The sequence below is a fragment of the Hippoglossus hippoglossus genome, chromosome 20, assembly GCF_009819705.1.
Source record: "Hippoglossus hippoglossus isolate fHipHip1 chromosome 20, fHipHip1.pri, whole genome shotgun sequence".
Taxonomy (NCBI): Eukaryota; Metazoa; Chordata; class Actinopteri; order Pleuronectiformes; family Pleuronectidae; genus Hippoglossus; species Hippoglossus hippoglossus.
Genome location: NC_047170.1, coordinates 237,921 through 258,400, shown reverse-complemented (window position 1 = coordinate 258,400; position 20,480 = coordinate 237,921). Strand labels below are relative to the sequence as shown.

Here is a 20,480-nt window from a genome sequence, read left to right as displayed (position 1 = left end):
GCAAGGTTTTGGTCTTGATAGCCCGGAACCTTTTTCCGGATGGGAGTCTCTGAAATAGGTGGTGACCGGGATGGGAAGGATCAGCAATGATCTTGCCTGCTCTCTTACTGGAGTGGAACAGGTGTAGGAGAGCCGGCGGGTCGCAGCCGATGACCTTCTCAGCTGACCGAATGATCCGCTGCAGTCTGCCCTTGTCCTTGGCAGTGGAGGCAGCGAACCAGACGGTAATTGATGAGGTGAGGATGGACTCATTGATGGCCATGTAGAACTCGACCATCACTTTCTGCGGCATGTTGAATTTCTTCAGTTGCCGCAGGAAGAACATCCTCTGCTGGGCCTTCTTGATGGTGGAGGTAATGTTCTCCGCCCACCTCAGGTCCTGTGCAATTAAAGTCCCTAGGAATCTGAAAGACTCCACTGTTTTAACTGGGGAGTCGCACATAGTGAGGGGGGCGGTTTGGGCTGGGCTGAGTGGAGTGAACGGGCTGGGGTGTAACCTTTGACCATGTCCTGGATGTAGACTGGACCCGATCCGGTCGCAGCATGGTACGCAAGTACTAATGTTTTGAAACGGATGCGGGCAGCCACCGGTAACCAGTGAAGGGAGCGGAGGAGCGGAGTAGTGTGAGTGAATTTAGGTTGGTTAAAGACCAGTTGAGCTGCTGCATTCTGAATGAGCTGCAGAGGTCGGATGGCACTAGCAGGTAGACCAGCCAGGAGGGAGTTACAATAGTTTAGGCGTAAGATGACCAGGGCCTGGACCAGAACCTGCGCCACCTTCTGAGTGAGAAGGGGACGTATTCTCCTGATGTTGTACAGCATGAATCTACAGGAACGTGTTGTTACAGTAATGTTGGCAGTAAGGGAGAGTTGGCTGTCGAGTGTCACACCCAGGTTCCTAGCAGTCTGAGTGGGGGTTAACACGGAGTTGTCAAAGTTAATAGTAAGGTCATGGGTGGGAGAGCCTTTCCCTGGAAGCAAAAGTAGTTCAGTCTTGTCAAGGTTAATTTTCAGGTGGTGTGCAGACATCCACTGAGAGATGTCAGTCAGACAGGAAGAGATTCGTGCTGCTACCTGTGATTCAGATTGGGGAAAAGAGAGGATTAGTTGGGTGTCATCAGCATAGCTATGGTAGGAAAAGCCATGTGAGTGAATGACAGAGCCGAGAGAGTTGGTGTACAGAGAGAAGAGGAGGGGACCCAGGATGGAACCTTGAGGGACCCCAGTAGTGAGAGGACAAGGTTCAGACACAGATCCTCTCCAAGTTACCCGGTAAGTACGGTCATTGAGGTAGGATGAGATCAGGGAGAGAGCAGAGCCTGAGACACCCAGATCCTGAAGGGAGGAAATAAGGATCTGGTGGTTCACTGTGTCAAATGCAGCAGAAAGGTCTAGAAGGATAAGGACAGAGGAGAGAGAGAGGCTGCTCTTGCAGTGTGAAGTTGCTCAGAGACAGCAAGGAGGGCAGTCTCAGTTGAGTAGCCTGCCTTGAAACCAGACTGGTGAGGGTCAAGAAGGTTATTGTGGTGAAGATAGGAGGAGAGTTGATAAAAGATAGCGCGCTCGAGAGTTTTGGAAAGAAAGGGAAGAAGAGAGACAGGTCTGTAGTTATTTACTGCAGACGGGTCGAGGGTGGGTTTCTTCAGGAGAGGATTTACTCTTGCCTCCTTCAGAGAGTTAGGGAAACAGCCAGTTGACAGGGAAGTGTTGATAAGATGGGTGAGAAAAGGAAGAAGGTCAGGAGCGATAGACTGGAGAATGTGAGATGGGATGGGGTCAAGGGGGCAGGTGGTCGGGCGGGCGGAGGTTACCAAGGTAAGAACTTGATTGGGAGACAGGGGGGTGAAAGAGGAAAGCGAAGGGGATGAAGATGAAGTTGATGGAAATGTAGTTATAGAAGGAGGATTAGAAAATGAGGAGCGTATGTCATCTATCTTTTTTGTAAAGTAGTTGACAAAGTGGCTTGGTAGAAGGGAAGAAGGAGGAGGGGGACTGGGGGGTCAAGGAGGTTGGAAAAGATGGAGCAGAGTTTTTTGGGGTTAGAGAATGAGGATTGAATTGTAGTTTGGTAAAAAAGTGATTTTGGCTGTGGAAATAGAGGCAGAGAAAGAGGAGAGAAGACATTGATAAGTGAGCAGGTCATCAGGGTGTTTAGATTTCCGCCATTTCCATTCTGATGCTCGCATAGTGGCTCTGTCGGCACGCACCGAGTCAGACAACCACAGAGCTGGGGAGGACTTGCGGACCTGTCGTGACGTAAGAGGACAGAGAGAGTCAAGAGAGGAGGACAAAGTAGAAAGGAGAATGTCTGTGGCAGAGTTAGGATGCATGAGTGAGAAAGAGTTAGTGGAAGTGAGGGCTGATAAAACAGAGGAGGCTAGAGAGGCGGGAGAGAGGGAATGAATGTTGCGACGGACAGGTACAGAGTCTGTTGATGTGGTAGGGTTGTCAGTTTGAGATAGTGGGAGAGAGTAAGATATAAAGAAGTGGTCAGAGACATGAAGTGGGGTTACAGTGAGGTTAGATGTTGAACAGTTTCTGGTGAAAATATAGTCATGGTGGTTACCAGCTTTGTGAGTAGGAGGGGAAGGACTGAGTGAGACAGCAAAAGAAGACAGTAAAAGTAATAGGTCAGATGACTTCTCTGTCTGGATGTTAAAGTCACACAGAAGGATAAGTGGAGGGCCATTTTCTGGGAAGTTTGACAGGAGGACGTCTAATTCCTCCAAGAAATCTCCCAAAGAACCTGGTGGACGGTAGAGAACAACAATAGTTAATTGTACCGGATGAGTAACTGTCACAGCATGAAATTCAAAAGACGTTGGGGTAAAAAGTGGAAGCGGGTAGAGAGAAAAACTCATTTGCGGGAGATGAGTAAACCTGTACCACCACCCCTACCAGTGGGTCTGGGTGTGTGGGTGAAAGAGAAGGCAGATGAGAGAGCAGCTGGGGTGGATGTGTTGTCCGGTGTGATCCAAGTCTCAGTGAGAGCAAGGAAGTCAAGCGATTGCTGGGTAGCAAAGCCAGAGATGAAGTCTGTCTTGCAGGTAGCTGACTGGCAGTTCCATAGGCCCCGTGACAAGATGTTGGGTATGTGTGGAACGGGTGGGATAGATAAGAGAGGAAAGGTTACGGTATTGGTGTGAACGAGTGCGAGGCCTATAGTATCTACAAGTAGAAATGCGCACGGAAAGTATACACATATTCAAATAAAAAGAAACAGCAGCTTTATACTCAGCCTCCCCCGAAAGACTCCAACGAAATACTCCTTTGTCTTTATCCTCCGAGTCTTTTGGGAGTTGCGACACTAGTAACATTCACTATACCGGATTTTCATGGTTTTCAGTAGTTCAAAAAATAACCTTCACTTCCTCTTTATGACATCAACGAAAGACTCCTTTGTCTTTATCCTCCGAGTCTTCATACGATGAGTCTTCACAGACGCTGAAGCTGACGCGTCAAACAATTCCTGGTTTTTAAACCAGAGTTGATGATGGTTGGCTACAGCTGTGCTGACCACACCCCCTGCTCATGAGTCAATCAGGCACCAGGCGGTAATGGCCCAGCAATAGAAACTCAGCAGAGTTCAACACAAGAGAAACTTGTCACTTTAATCAGTGATCAGGTGAGTTTCACAAAATCTCCTAATTTGCCAAAAACTGATTATGGACAAAGTCTATTTACCTCAAAAGGTAGAAAGTAAAATAGAACTTAGTCCTTAACAGAATTGGAATAAAAATCAAGCACTTTAACCTTAGCTGGTTCCCTTTTAACTCTCAATCACTTGAGTGAAACTATAAACAATAAACAAAATCCTAGCTCATACAATTAAAGGTAAGACCAAACAGTACAAACTATCAATGTAGTTACCATAAGACAGCAGATACAATTGTAATCTAGCAAAGAAGCTTATGAAATAAAACATTTGCCTAGTGGGATTGCTTCTGTAATCTGTTTACCTAGGTTCTCATTCAACTGATAAGGGGTTGACGCCTTAGGGAGCCAGGCCTAGTTTTTAATGCCCTGATGATGCACAATAACCAGCATGCTGTTGTATCCAGGTGTACATGTGGGAAATGCATGGAGATGACAACAGACCTGGAAAGAAAATGCTGTGGCCAGGACCACTGCATTAGCTCGCTGTGAAACTTCATCCTCTACTGTCTTGAAGATGGCTATTTGCGTTTGCACCGACAGTACAGAAATGATGTTGTGATTGGTAATTGGGGAAGCAAGGGATACGCTGCCTATCTTCTGGTAGCACGGAGCATTGAGACAGGGAAATCAACGTGTGATCCCACTCGCTGTGTTTGGCGGATCAGGGACATGTACCATGATCCTCAGGGCCAGTACAGGTTTTGGGCCTTGCCTAAACATCAAACCCTTTCCCTCTGTTGGCATTGCCTTGCAAACCTTCTGAAGGCAGAAGAGAAAAAACTCCCTTCCTAAAATGTATTTAGGAAGCGAGCAAATGTAGATGCCACCGGGGTCTCCCCACAACAGCCAAAGACCAACCAGTTGCTTTTCAGCATTCTTTATTCTTTAGAACAGTTGATAACAAAAATCGACATACATAGTATACAACTACAATAAAAATACTAAACATGCTGAGGCTTCTTAGCAAATTCTCCTTCTGAATGTTTAGCCATTAGCTCACTCACTAAAAAAACTGCTTGTATAATTGCTAAAAATGCTCTGTCTTGTGAAAACCTTTTGTGATCTGTGAAAACTTAATGATTTGTTCCACTAGCAAAACCTTTGCAAGAACTTGAAGACGGCCCTGTCCAGTAGGGCTCAGAGATGGGACAGCAAGCATGGCCTTTAGATGAACTTTTTTTTTGTATCAGTGAAAATTGCTAGCTTCTCTGCACTTTTACTATTTAATGAACTTTTTTTATTCCTATGTCATGGATGTAGACTTGTTGTGTTATGGATTTGTGCTCTGCATGTTGGAGGAATGCCATATTTGAAATAAGGGTCAGACTTTACAGATATAAGTGATGAATGTGTCATGAATGAAACAAGTTAACTTTATGATAAGGTTGACGATGATGTCATAAAGAGGAAGTGAAGGTTATTTTTTGAACCACTGAAAACCATGAAAATCCGGTATAGTGAATGTTACTAGTGTCGCAACTCCCAAAATATCTGTACAGCAAGTACAGTAGCAATCCCTTAGCAATCACCCCAATAATATAGTGCTAAATAGTGGAAGGCAGTCCTGAATAAGCCAACAAGAAAAATCTACCTAGTAATTTCACAAATGTGTAACAAATTTTTTCAGACTGACAACAAAATAAAAACTGATAAACTTTGAAGACTAATTGCTAAAATGGTAAAATCACCTTTATTTTGTTACCGTAATGCTTCATATCAAGCTGAATTACAGAGTTTATATTTTGAAAGGTTGAGAACTTGGGTCTGCAGATTTTGTCGATTACTTAAAAGACTACTGAAAAGGTCGACATGAAATGTAAAAAAATAACACCAGTAAATCTTTCAAACTTATATATAAACCACACACGTGAATAGTAATAAAGCTAATTCAGTTTCATTTTATGAAAAACATTGACTAGAACCATTGCAGATAAAACAGGTAGGATGTACAAAACGTTTTCTAACTTTAGTCTGCATCATAGAATATATATAAAATATATACAAACAATGTCCAGCAAGTTAACATTTAAAAAGAGTCAGTATATTCTGAACTGATCGAGGAGGGCTCACTAATGACTAGGAATAATTCCGTAGTTTCTCCAGAGAAACATCCCAAATGCTAGGAGAGTAGCGTTTGTAAGAGTTTGGTCACCACCACAACATTCAGGCTGTTTCCTAGAGCTTTGTACTTCTGCCTGGTTGAGATTTGTTCTGGAAAGCCTGCAAAATAAAATAGACAAGTGGGTATACCTGGGTATGTCATCATTCCAATAGGGTCATACAGAAATCAATATTACAGAATTGAAAAAAAACTAAAATGAAGCAATCATCATTCTGTGCGTTTTTTATGGCATTGTTTTGGCCTAAATTGCCAGATTTCAGAGGCAGCACACACAGCATCAGTTTGTGATTTATACTGAAGGCTAACCATGCACATTTCATCTCACTCATCAGCACATGCAACAAATAAGGATGCAGGAGCATCTGTCATGGTGTTTGCCTGTCCACATATTACTATCATTCTCTCGGTGTGTTTTGCAGAAAAGTGTGCATTGAATACTTTAGTTTGAGTGTTTGTGTTTCACCAAAGATTCACGCAACACATCAATTTAATCGCATTTTAATACAGTTCATCAAGCCTGGCATTGTCTTAAATGTAATTTCAGTTGGTAAATGTGAGACGTTCATTTCACACATCTGCATCTGGCCAAATTTGGTGAAAAGATGCACTACTAATTTCTACTTAAGGCTGAATTCATATGATTGGTTAAATTTATCTTCACTGTTGTGACATGCTTGAGGAACTCAAAATCGAATCGAATAATACATGTTTTAAAACTAAAACAGTAGTAGTGAGTAGTGTAGATGTTGTAAACAGGGAACAAATCATCTTCACTGCAGTTGGTTGCAGAAAATTCTGAGAATGAGGAACAGCAATGGTAAAAAGTGGGTGACAAGGTGATAAGTGTTGGCAACGTCCAGACTGATAAGAAGCAATCAGGAAATGAATGTGGGTGGCAGCGATATTGTTCAAAAGTGTCTGTCCCTCCAGACTTTAACGCATCCCTAAAGTTTTCAAACTAAACAGGGCCACAATTGTTTCCAAAGCGCTTCATTTTAGACTTTCAAAAAGTAGTGTGGACACCAGCCATTAATATAGCAAAAGTGATGCATTTTAAAACTAAAATGTACTAATGTGGATGTAGACTCTGTCCAATACAACTACTACTAGACTTAAAAATCTAGATTTAGGTGAAAGGGATCTATTGGCAGAAATTGAATATAAAATGAACCTAGTGGGAGCGGTTCATCTCTACAGAGGCCGCCATGTTTTTTACAGTAGCCCAGACTGGACAAACTAAACACCCTTTGAGTTTCTATGACAACTGAAGGCTAACACAGGTTCTCTTTCATATTTGGAAGGGGGGTGAGGTGAGGGGTATTCAGCTGAAACGTGCAAGTTTACCTCGAGGTGTCACTAAATTCTACACATCTTTAAGAAGTAGTGTAGTTATGTAGGGTATAGAGGTATCAAGCAAACCTGACACTGTCATAGCATTACTCAAGCAGCAGCACAATAGTCTATATATATATATATTCAAATTGTGTATCATGTAAAATTTGTTCAAACTTGATTCATAGGAATAAGCTAAACACGATTTTGGATACACAGGCAATACTTATTGATTGAATAAAATCTCTGGCCTTACAAGGGCTGACAGGTTAGTGACTTACAGAAGCTCTGAGGGAAACCCATGAGGTTGGCAACTTCTCTTGGAGTAAAATATCGGAGCTTCAATTTCATTAGCCGCTTGAGTTTTTCTTCTTCAGAGCACTGGTCCAGATGAGTAAACGCATGCTCCATCTGCAAAGTACACAAATCAACATAAAAAAGCAAATTGAAATTGAACAAAGTTGAGATGTATTAATCACCAAAATATGGGGCATTTAAACCTCATAATCTTAAATCATACCGTAATATGGTAGTTCTCATTCTGTATGTTTGGCTTTTCCATATACATTTTGTGACAAGATTTTACTATCTATTCCAATAACCTGCTGATGGAGGTATTTGCAAAATAATACTGTTAAAAAACCCTGAAAGCAGCTTGTATTCTTTATTAATTGACATAAATTAATTTTAATAAAAATACAAGTAGCTAAAGATGTGAAGTTTGACCATCTATGGTATCAAACATGCAATATTTAAAGGAGATTGGTAAAGTGTTCTGACCACATTTAAGGTGGATGTGGTCAACCTTCTAGGAGAAGTACCCCAAACTATGTAAAATTGTCATTTCCTGTTTCACGGTGTAATGCTCAGCCGGGGCTGTTTCATTAAAATAATCAAGGGGGCGTCTAAATCTGAGACGAGTGATTACCCAGGCAAAGCAACCGCACCACACCTATGTGTCAGACAGCGGCTGCATTTTTGGTCTGAAGCTCTCAGAGTCCAAGAGAAAACTAAAAGAGCCCAACCCAAACCTGACAGCCATTCTGTTTTTTGTGTCCGAACCAGATGCAGAAAATGTAACCTGCAATGACTTTGTGTTACCTCGACACATTTTGAATGCTTGTTTTCTGTGTGCAGTGTAAAAAAAATATATATATATATATTTATCAGCCCAGCCAACGTGAAAGATCTGATACCAAATTGTTATGTCTAATGACTCACGGACCGCGACTTCAGTTCACACAGTTAACTTTATTGTGACGCACATAACTTCGACAGCTCTCACAGAACAACAATACACCCTTTCCGACAGCCTGTCGTACAACTGCCGTGCATACTGCAGTAACTACAGCGACAACTGTTGTGGCTCATACACAACACAAATATCCTATAAAAAATTTGTCTGAACCCGGCCCAGCCTGTTGGGTCCTGACAGGCTCGCTAAAGGTATCCACAGTTTAGCTTAGATGAAGCTGAGGGTACATCGGCAGAGCAGTGTTTTCAATGATGGCCACTATGCACTGATCCAGCTTTTTTGACTACAGATTTGAGATCAGACCATTTCTTTTTTATTCCATCAACAGTGTGGCATTCACGGAACGTGTAGCTGAATACCATGTATCGTTTTGTGTTATTTTATATCCACTTCTGACACAAAAAATTGAACAGCTCTTTTATGTTTTGAGTCAAGTGTGCCACAACTTTTAGATTTTCATTAAGGCATTCTTGACTTATTTAATGTTCTTTACAATTTCTGTGATTTCTGTGTGCACACAGCCCTGCAGTCTCATACCTTTTTATGGGCTTTGGCAAGGTTGCTAATTGTTGGAATAATTGGTGGGCTTTCAATTTACGAAGACAATGGGATTCATCTATATAATAACACAGGTGCGAACAATTCTGCAGTTTAAGAACATGCCATGAATCTGATGTAGACAAATCTAAGAACTTAAGAAAATATTGGTGAATGAGACTCATTGTTCTTACCTCTGTTTCCATACAGCTTGTCAGTACTGAGCCAGTTCCTTCCACATACCGTACATAGCTAGGGAATAGAACACATTAACACTGTTAAATAGCGGCATTACCAATTCATCATTTTAACAGTGGATCAAACTGGACAGATATATAGCAGTGGTGAGACACTATCAAGCATTCTATAGATAGATATAGATTCTAACAAACCAGTTTGAAAAAGTAACCAGCTAGGGGGGTCTGGGGAAAAAATATTTTTCTGTTAATGCCCAGATTTGGTGCCTCTGTTACATTCTAATTCCACTGTTCATTCAAACTGATCTGTATTTATTTAGCATTTCTCTAGTCTTGATGACCACTCAAAACACTTTACAGCAGTTTTGCCATACACCGACGTACAGCACTATCTCTATCATACAGTCTGCACAGCCGTTAGGGGCAGTTTGGGGTTCAGTATCTTGCCCAAGGACACTGTGGCACATGGAATCGGGGAGACAGGGATCGAACCGCCCAACCTTCTGGTAATGGATGATCTGCTCTACCGCCTGCCTATCTAGATGTGCCCCTAAAAATGTGTGTGAACAGGCAAAATAATTAAGGAGCACAGTATTCGGTAAAGATTACAAACACAATTATGTAAGAAACACTAGCAGGCTTATAATTTGAAATCAAATCAATGGCAAATAGCCTCATGAGTTCAAAGAAAATAATCAAGATCTTTACATTTCCTGCACATTTAAGTGTGACGTGCATTTAATTATTCTTTCTGCCAAGAAGCTACAATTTCCTTTCCCTTGTGTCTTTATAGAATGCAGCCCCCTTTGACAGGGGAAATGGTGGTAGAGATCGCATCTGGTGCCTCAGTTGTAACTTTCCTGGGCTTGATAATGACACAAGTGAAAATAGTGATATTTAAATGAAGATGGTTACCATACCCACCCTTTGGTAAAGCAGACAGACCTCCTGGATGAAGGCTGAACAATGTCTAAGAGCAGAGCATATCGCAGTAGGGTTTTAGGAGGAAGGAGAAAGTTCTCCAAGTTTGCTTCCATCTGTGGTTCCAGGAAGTCTTGGATCTGCCTGACAGACAGATTGTTGTTCTGAATCATTTTCCGCTGCACATCAGTTGCTGTCTCCAGTTTATACAGGACATGACCCCCCTGCAAGTCCTCTTCTGGCTGGCAGGTACTTGTGTGGGTCGGATACAAGTCTGTGGGCAGCTCAGACGAATCATACTCAGAGGGATGTAGGTGGGCATCTGAAATCTATGGTTACATTCTTTGTCAAAAACCTTATATATAAGCACAACAAGTGTGCAAATCATCAAATAGCCAACAAATGTGAGCATCATTAAGGCTGGTTAGCATAGAACATCAGGACCTGGCCAGATATGCCATCAGGTCCGGCAGCTCTCACAGCACCCATATTTCAAAGAACTTTGTAAATCTTCAAAGTTCATTGACACAGTAATTCATGCAGTTATTCAGGTAGTTAAAAACAGTTAAAGAGTTAAATATTATAAAAATGAAATTGCTATTATTTTTGAATGATTGTGTGTAGAGATTAACAGACCACAAGGTGGCAGTAATGTTGAGTTCAGTGTTACGATGAAGGATAAGATAAAATTCAATTAAATTGTATTTGTATAGTGTCAAATTATAATTACATTATCTCAAGGCATGTTCCAAAGATATTACATTCACAAGGGAAAATGTGTTTGAGAAGTTACAGTGACCTTGACCTTTGACCATCAAAATGTAATCAGTTCATCTTTGAGTCAAAGTGAATGTTTGTACCAAATTTGAAGACATTCACACGCTGATCTTAAGATATCACGTTCAAGAAAAACAGAGACATTCTTTGTGAGGCCAACGTGACCTTGAAATATGGCTACTAAAATTAAATCAGTCAATCCTTGACTCCAAATGAATTTTTGTGCCAAATGTGACAAGATTCCTCGATGGTGTTCCAGAGATATCACCTTTACAAGGCAAAAAATGTGCTCTGTGAGGCCACTATGACCTTGAATAAAAAAAAACGCAGACACACACACCGACTCAGCTGACATCTCTGAAACCCTACAGTTTAAATGACGATTTTGCTTGAAATAACCGTCACAATATCAACACTAATCACCACATGATCTATACATGTCTTAAATGAGTAAAATCTTTCATTCATAATTGTGCCCGTCCTGACTCTGCTCACACAGTGTCATCGGACACATCTGTAAACTCAGTCTGGGTAAAAATCAACAGATTTTGTAAAACTTAGGATGGATTTTGTAAACCATCCTCACACATTACTGTATATGCCACTATATATTATGTATATTACACATTATATCTGTACAGAAGTATAGTGCCTGTCTAACTCCGTAGATACTCCATTCACTATTTAAGCAGTACCAAAGGTCAGGTTATAGATAAAGGGCCAACCTACAGTACATTGTAGTAGCTACGTTGAGCGACTTTGCGCAGAGTGAATGATGGAAACATAGAGAGGCGTAGTAAATTACAGAGTTAAAAAAACAGTGGGATATCATATGATTGTCAAATAACATCCAGTTGTTCAGTAAAAGGTTGAATACATAAACATGATGTTACAGTCACTTTTGTTGGTAGAGCTAAGTACCAAAACCTGACTCCTCCTCATCTCTCGGTGTACTTGGGTTTGCCAGTTGTATGTTTGTGTTGTCTGTCCTCTTACAAGGTCTTCATGATGGAGGGGTCAGCATGTCCTCAGGTCCTTTCTGTTTGGCGACACCTGCAAGTTGTTTGACTTGCTGCAGTGTAATTTTCTTTATAAAAAGTTTGTTTGCTCATTGTGGGAACTTTTGAGTTCCTGTGTGATATTGTAAGGTGTTAACTTACTATGTAAATTGCCTTGAGATAATGCATGTTGTGACTCAGCGCTTAATAAATAAATTGAATTGAATTTAACTGATTTGCAAATATTTTAACTTTTTCTTCAGTGCAGGTAGCATTTATACAAAATGTTGCTCTTTAATGTTAGACCTGTGTTATTTGGAAGGTACATTGAAATAGTTTTACAATTCACAGGACACAAGCAAGGCTTACCTTTGTCTGGGTGCTTAAGTTATTTGTTGCAAGCTTAGCAATCAGGAAATAACGCAATCTTGAATTAGGAATCCCAACCTGGATTTGTGAATATAAATAAAAACATGTTGTAGACATATTTAGAGCTTTCACAGAACAGATGTACTGTATTTAATGATATCAGTCATAGAGTGAGTGTGTCTTACACTTGTGGGTGAGACCATGATCTCCTGGAAAGTATATCCACACTCCATCAGTGTTTTCACCAAAATATTCCTATAGAGCAGAAGTATAATACAAGGACATAAGATCATAGAGCTCATAGTTCTTAGATTTGAAAAGTTCTAAAAATGTCCCTTTTGAATTTGTTAACAATGTGAAATATATTGTTAATTAGCTGATTATACCTCATTTTCAGATCCAACTCCAATCAATATCACACATTAACACCATGTTCCCTGTTCAGCATTTTAAATTTCTTCGACCTTGAAACTGTAGCTCCCCATGTTTGAAAATATGTTAACAAAACATAAGGTTAAAGATCAACATTGCTACAAGAGTTGAAGATCCAAGTTAAATAAACTTAAAATATGAGTTTATCAGGTTTAGTGGAGTTTAGTCACATGGTCAGTCATTACAGACTATTTAAAATCCCTACTCTAGACTAACCTCTTCAGAGCTGTTTTTAATGTTTAATGTTATGTTTTTATCTTTAGTGTGTCTTTCTTGAACATTCTATGTTAAGTGTCTTTGAGTTTCTTGAAAAGCGCTTTACGAATGAAATTTATTATTAAATTTAATGAAAATAAATATAATAATAGGTGAGACTGTTCCAACTGGCTTAAACCATCAGTGTATGGGAGTGGATACTTAATTTTCTACAAAGCAAATAAAATAATTCTGTTACTATTCTAGTTTTGTTTCTTTAAAACATTGATTTAATGAGAACTATTTATTTTTTCAACTCATTTCACATTAGAAGATCGCAAGTAAAAACAACTCAGTTATATATATTTGAGGACATGAAGGAAACTGTCATGTTGTTCAGAGGTTTTCTAAAAATGAGACATTTATGAGAAAACATATTACACCTAATTCCTGAATAATGTTTTACGGTGTTGTAAGAGTGGCAGTGAACCACCTTGTTTTCTAGATAGAAATAGAAATACACATGTCTGTGGACATTTCCTCACAGGCTTGATTTACCTATAAAATGATAAACATTTCCATTATACAGGAAAATAAAAAAAACATATTTGCAAGAAATCAGAACAACCTGCCTAATGTACATGTTGGTGCATGCCGACAAGGTGCTTAACCCTTGTTGTCTCCATCATTACCTGGCAGAGGAAGTCTCAAAGCCTTTCACGTTCTCCAGCAGAATGAAGCGGGGCAGCCTGTGCAGCCTGGACACCATCACCATATGTAAGTTGGGAAGAGAATGTTAGAGGCTATACTGACAAAAATCATACTTTTAAGATAGTACACACACAGAGACAGCTTATAAAGCTGTGTGGAATAAACACCTGTACCACTCCTGCTACACTTCCATAATGCATAAAAGCTTAGAGCAAAAACACTGATGGGATGACTGAAAGGATAAACAATGGTGAAATGCTTTATAATTTGAGCTTTAGCCGCGGTATCACAAACTAAAGAAAGTGGGATGGCAGCAGGATTTATGTGCTCAGTCAAAGAGAACTTTACCAAGATGCCAGGCTATAAACCTTCAGAGTATAGACTCTTTTAGTATTTCTGACACTTTTCAGTCACAGTAGTGGCTGCCATGTGTTCAGTGAGACTGGTAACCCCTGGTTGCAAGGCCATATGCTAACAGAAGTTATTTTGCACAAAAATTGAAAACTTATCACAACCCAAAATGGTGAGACGCATATGGTATAATTTTTTACTATTGAACTATTCTACATTTCTTTAAAGATATCTAATGTAATTTCAGACTCCTTTAACTAGTTCTGTAATAAAGCAGGGATAATTAAAAGAAGCTGGCCCCCTACAAAAATTGAAAGCCGCTTAAGGAATCCTAGACACAATATAACAAATCTAGCCTGACAGGTTGTGACAACACAAACAAAATGGAATTCTCTCAACATTTATTTTGACATGTTATGGTTTTGAGTAACGTGTGTCATTTTGAAATTTTCAATCAATCCATAAAAAATGTTTACCCATTAACTGCTATATGACCAAAGATTGTCATATCAAAAATTCAGGAAAGAATGCAGGTTTATGAGATATAAACTTTCAAAGTTTTGATGTCCCTTTCATGTTTTTCTAATTTAAAAAAAATACTATTTCATTTATATGGGAAGCATATTTAGCTGAGAGTAAAAATCTCTTGAGGCTAGAACATTTTGCAAACTTTTTCATTCATGCCAGCTAGAGGGCAAAGAAAAATTGAATATGGAGATTAAAGACCTTGGCAAAACATCGAGGATGTAGAGGAAGCTCTTGGTTCTGAGGTCATGAATGTCACCCTGAAGACCTATCCTGCATGGAGAAACAACAAAGATTTCAAACTGATAGAAGACATTTTATACAGTGATTAAGAGAAAAAAATACTATAATGATTAAACAAAGATGATTGCATTCCATTTTTATTTATTTCAAACATGTAAATAAAAAAAAAAGAGATGATAATACAAACAAGTGAAACATGATGAGTGAAGATCCAGAAAAAGGACCAAAGAGCTATATTCAATTCAATTGTATTTGTATAGCACACAATTAGGACAAACATTAACTTAATATAGTGGGATTGATACTTTACAGCAATATAGAAGAACTCAATTTAAACAATATACGAAAGTACAAATAAAGATCAAAAGTTAAAATGCCCTTTTTATGGGACACTGGTGACAGTGTTGAAACTATATATGTTCTATCTAATTGTTGAACAGGGGTTTGATCAAGCATTTTACAGGGCTTTGTATTGCAGTAACGAGTGTAGATGTTGCCAAGTCATGTTATTTTCATTTCTCCTGGTTCACTGTGTCATCACAGCCTGCTTGCTCTTTGTGTGTGTGTGTTTGTTTGTTTGTTTGTTTGTGTGTGGAGGAAAGAAAAAGCTGTAATTTATTGTATTTGAGCCCAATATGAATGTAGGTGCCTAAACAAGGTAATTTACATCGTGTCTTAAGCCTATTTCACCATTAACTTCAATTGTATTGGATTCTGCTGCAACAACGTTTACCCCTGATACTCCTGAAGTGTTTTGTGGAATCAAACACTTCATCCACCCCTCCATCGTCATAATGGTGAGTAGATGAGTGAATTTTAATTTTTGGGTAAACTATCCCTTTAAGGCCATGTGGACGGATGATACGACCAAGCGGGAGGATGTAGATGGTGAAAAGCAGGGGGCCCGCCCAGCACTGAGCCTTGCGGCACACCTTGGTTGACTGAGGCTGGAGTGGAGTGAATGTATGCTGTTGATGGGATTGATCTATGCCCTCAACCTTGAGTATTCCAAGACACTCAAGAACACCTTGAAAGTATTCCACAGACTTTTTCTGGAGCTTGATGGAGCAAAGCTGCTCAAGAAATGTCACAGCCTCAAAAGCAAGCTAATTGAATGAACTGTTTGCACTGAAGTACTGGCACAGACTTATGTTTCTCTCTTCATCCAAAAATACTTTTTCATCCATATAAATTCAGGAGCTTGTTGTAACTGATCTTTGTTTTGTTGGCAGAGTGATGTTCGTTGAAATGTGATCAGCCAAATGAATCTCCCTAAAACAGTCAAAGGAGAGTGGATACTTGAAGAGTGACTATTGACATCAATCTTTCAGGGTCATCAAATGCAGAAAGAGGTCTAATAATGCATACTACTGATTGACAAAGTTGCATGTGTTTCTACAATCTAAATGAGACATATCATAGCACTGTAATTTGCAGATAGACCCACTGAGTTGTGGAATTTTGTTTAAAAATATATATATATATATATATATTGATCGATCTAAAATACCACCAAATGTGTGATCCAGTTGTTGCAGAAACTACAGAACATTTGTTGCTGGTAATGGCATGAGGACTGTGTTGAGTGTTTGGGGGCAGAGCCCTCAAATCCACAATTGAAGTATTCAATACAATTGGATTACAATGCATACAAAACATATGAGACCTACCTGGTGAAAGGTTGGCAAGGAGGGCTCATCAAAATCATGTCAAAAGATAATTTATTAAAGTCATCTAGTGGTATGCCCTAAGAGTCAACAAAGAAAAAATATCAACTTTTAACATTACAAAGTTAAAAGATGAGCCATTACAGCCCTATATATGTGTGCATTTCAGATATCTTGATCATCCATTTCAACAATGATTGAAGGATCACAGAGTGGCTGGATTGGTGCTGGTCTGTATACCTGATCATCAACATACCGGTATATTTCCCACATGGTATGAATTCAATACCACTATAGCACAGGTTAAGCAGCAGCTGTAAAGTTTCACTAGGCAGAATATTGTACGAAATTGTTTGTCACCAATAGTACGTGGACTGTTTTGAGACAATAATTTATTACCCACAATTTAGTCTCTTTAACAGGATAAATCACCACAGGACACACACAACATTTGTACTTTGCAATATAACACCACAGAATGGCACACTGGGGACAGAAGTCTGGTGCTCTTAATGATTTTAAAAAATTATAATAATTCAAAGTCATGACTTGGTATTTGTATCAAAACAAAAATGTTGGTATCGTTACAACACTAATAGAGAGAGAGAGATAGAAATAGGGATAGACAGACATACAGACAGACCATTTCAATTGTCATTGACGCTCCCTTGATCTCTATCAGACATTTTCTTTTTTATGAATACTTTAAACATTGACACACCTTTCCATTATGCTAAAAACTGTTTCTTCAAATTAATGTTGTAAATATTGTTATGTTCTCAGTTACATGCGGCATCTATTGAACGTCTGCCTGTCCTGGCAGAGGGATCCCACACATGTGTCTCCCCCTTGTTAATAGTTTTTTTTAGTAGTTTTTCCTGAGACAAATTGTGATTTGTGAATATGGACTATAAGAATAAAATTTGATTGATAGATTTATTCATTGACAATTGAATAATTTTCTAAAACAACTAATCTGTGGTCAAGTTGCACAACTAAGCTACACCTGAGCATGCTTGCATTTATTAATATGATACTTGATTCTTACTTACCTACAGTAAAAAGAAATCCCTCCATCGTATACTGTATGATAAAATAATTTAAATTCTATGTACTCCTGAGAGTAGACTAAGCCACAATAAATGTATGGGCCATGCTGTATCATGAAATCATCCAAATCTTGAAAAAATACCATGCCTTAAAATGTTTGGTTGGAGTGACAACCAGAAGGCTGGAGTCCCATACATTTCTCTGAGAGGAAATCCAATACTGACAGGCTGCTACAGGTTAACAGACTAGTTGGGCTGTGTAGACATTTGAAATTCTCTTTTGTTCAAATGCAAGAAGCCATGCCTGAACCCTCTACTATCACGCACCTCTATTGTCTTGTTCCAGAGCGGGGTGTCAGGGAAATTGTGCCTGTAGATCTGATTGGCAGTGGTGTTTATGTCGACAGCAGCCACCACCTGGCCAGGTATGCCACTCTCTGGAGATAGAAAAAAAATTAGATAAAAATATTTTCTTAACATAATTTAGCTTTGTTTCATTACATACCTTCAGCTTCACAGCAAAACCCTGTGCATTAAAAATGTATAACTAGTTATATTTTCTACCCGAATGAGCGACAACGCATGTTTAGTGGGTTGTAGAGATGAAACGTTGTATCACGATTATAGTTACCAAAATTATCATTATTATTGCGGTGTTGTTAAAATGTACTGTAAATGTTCAGAACTTACTGATACACAAGCTATAGTAATTCCACCAAGCGTTATAGACATAGTATATATAATCGGTAAAATGATAATAGCAAATTTTATTATTTATTGAAGGTCGACAAAGTTGTCTTCGCTAGGATTTATTTACATGTAACATGTGTTCAGGTCATATTGTTCTATGGTTTTAGCTAACACGTAAACAGAGTAATCTACTGCTATGTGGACTGCTGCTGTTAGCCTACTAACCAGCTCCTACAAGTTATGTTTACAACCACTCTAACAACAATTGATGAACAATATTTCCTGGCCCTCCTGCTTCTGTCCACACCGAGTAAACTAACTAACTTAACCGCAGTGGTCAGTGAAACTAACAGACAGTGTGTGTTTGGTCCTGGACAGTCAGGGCACGGTAATGTGCTCCAATAAAAGACAACGTAACGTGAATCTGTTTCCAACCAATCTAGCGTAATACTTCTAACAAGATAAAACCGCGATGACACCAGCTCACCCTTTAATGCATAATGCATCCCTCCTATTCCACTGTAGAGCTCGAGCACACGCAAACTCTCCATGGTGCACATGACGGCCCCTCTGTCCACAGCTGTTGTTCTTAATGCACAATTGGTGTTGGCAAACAACGAAACGGTGCACGACCGCCACCTAGTGGCGTGGAGCACTTCCTCTCTCAGATTTACCTCACCACTAAACAAACGCACACACACACATAAACAGACACACACACACACACACATAAACAGACACACACACACATAAACACACATGTGATTTTATCTTAGTGAGGACACTCAGTGCAATAATACATTCTCCAGCACCTCACTCTGAACTTCACCATCACAACTAAATGCCTAAAATAAACTTAATTGTAGTCACTTCTGATTATTGCTTTGGCTTCAGATTTACTGAGTGAAATTTCCATGATCTCTTCATGTTTCAGAAAATGTACCTGTAATGCATTCACAATTTCATTGTTTTTTATGTCTTTGTGAACTGGTATCTACATGGTTGCAAAGACAAGAATAACCTTTTAATCTGTAACTCTTCTATCCACTGATATTACATTACATTACATATCATTTAACTGACGCTTTCATCCAAAGCAACTTACAAGAAGGGCATTCAACCATGAGGGTACAAACCCAGAGACTTGTAAGGCTGGATCCATCAGTGTACACTGATGTTTGATGCAATGTATTTAACTAATCTTCACCAAGATGCAATATTGAATTTTATCCAGAATAAAGAAAAACACTGGATGTTATCACAGGTAATCATACTGCAGGTATGTCTTCATGTTATGTCTTTAGCTTCTTTCTCACTGCGACATCACATCAGTGATGACCTGACCTGGACTCACTACTATTAGCAATTATTTTTGTATATAATGTATATTTCAGGTGTATATTTTATTTTAATAATTTAGTTTTATATTATATATTTAAGAGAGAGGTAACTTTGTTGTCGATGTCAATCTTTAAAAAGCCGTTGAAGATTTGTCCATTAGTTCATTATTAACTAATTGTGTTTTATAGATGCAGCAGTATTTCATCCACCTCACCCTGATGCGTGAACACAGGAGCCATTATGAAAGCACAACAAAGTCTCAAAGCCTGACCGTGCACCACCTCTAACATCTTAAATAAAGTCTTTGCTGCTGAACCATAACTAATACATCCATAATCTAAGATGGTTCTAACAAGCACTACATTCATATTTTTATTGCATATCTGATCACTCCTGATTTTGATATGGTTATACATTGATCACACTCAATATATTTTTACACTTTCTCATTATAATTTGTATATGTTCATCTGAAAGTTTATTAAACTCCGCTGGTATTGTTGTATAATATAGCAGTTATACAGTGAGGTATTTCTACTCGATTACCCTTATGGTTTGGGTACCCCCATTTTTTTGTACATAGACATTTTTTTTTACATAGTGTAAAAACCATACATTTTACTTCATATTGTGTGTTGTTGATGGGCTTAATTTATTTAAATTCGCTTCAATTTTCCAATATATATATTTTTTCTTGTTTGTAAAGTCTCTGAGGTGTAAATGAAGTTGATTAAAAAAAAATTTAAACAACCTCCTTGGAACTGAAGTTGTATGTATGTATGTATGTATGTATGTTTGTATGTATGTATGTTTGTATGTATTTTTGGGATATATTTATTTTCAGTCACTTCCACGGTTCCTGTGACTGACAGTGTATCGGACCAATAACAGATCAGCAGAGCCACCCCACAGATAAGCTCCGCCTCGTGAACGTTTACCGTAATGGCCAAACTCTATAAACTGAGAAACACAAAGTAAAATTGAGAAGCTGAAAGCAATCTGCACTTCAAACTGTAACGCTGAGTCATATACTAAAATTCAGTAATTTGGAGTTGCAGTTTGTAGGATTTGTTTGCGGCCAGACCTTGAGACGAGCTGTCTGTATGACGAG

At 39.0% G+C, this 20,480-nt stretch overlaps 1 protein-coding gene across 2 annotated transcripts; it reads right to left on the bottom strand.

The window, feature by feature from the left end:
* Window positions 1-5,328: 5,328 nt before the first annotated feature.
* trdmt1 (tRNA aspartic acid methyltransferase 1) lies at window positions 5,329-18,639 on the bottom strand. Of its 2 annotated transcripts, none has more exons than XM_034571829.1 (11): window positions 18,516-18,639; window positions 17,666-17,775; window positions 16,293-16,369; window positions 14,581-14,652; window positions 13,485-13,550; window positions 12,351-12,420; window positions 12,166-12,243; window positions 10,025-10,350; window positions 9,098-9,155; window positions 7,393-7,522; window positions 5,329-5,877 (listed from the first exon to the last, which is right to left on the bottom strand). In XM_034571829.1, exons 1-11 carry the CDS (start codon window positions 18,586-18,588, stop codon window positions 5,777-5,779), a joined length of 1,161 nt encoding a protein of 386 aa, XP_034427720.1. In that variant the 5' UTR covers window positions 18,589-18,639; the 3' UTR covers window positions 5,329-5,776. The 2 variants fall into 2 exon arrangements, with proteins under 2 accessions (XP_034427720.1, XP_034427721.1); XM_034571830.1 differs by having other exon boundaries at window positions 18,380-18,517.
* Window positions 18,640-20,480: the final 1,841 nt, after the last annotated feature.

What these genes read in the sequence shown, in the direction of transcription:
- trdmt1 (XM_034571829.1), bottom strand. Translation starts at nt 18,588, where the DNA reads ATGTGCACCATGGAGAGTTTGCGTGTGCTCGAGCTCTACAGTGGAATA. An exon ending in ATCCTCGATGTTTTGCCAAG is followed by an intron (nt 13,551 to 14,580) that starts GTCTTTAATCTC and finishes GATGGTGTCCAG; the next exon opens with GCTGCACAGGCTGCCCCGCT. An exon ending in TCATGGTCTCACCCACAAGT is followed by an intron (nt 12,244 to 12,350) that starts GTAAGACACACT and finishes TCACAAATCCAG; the next exon opens with GTTGGGATTCCTAATTCAAG.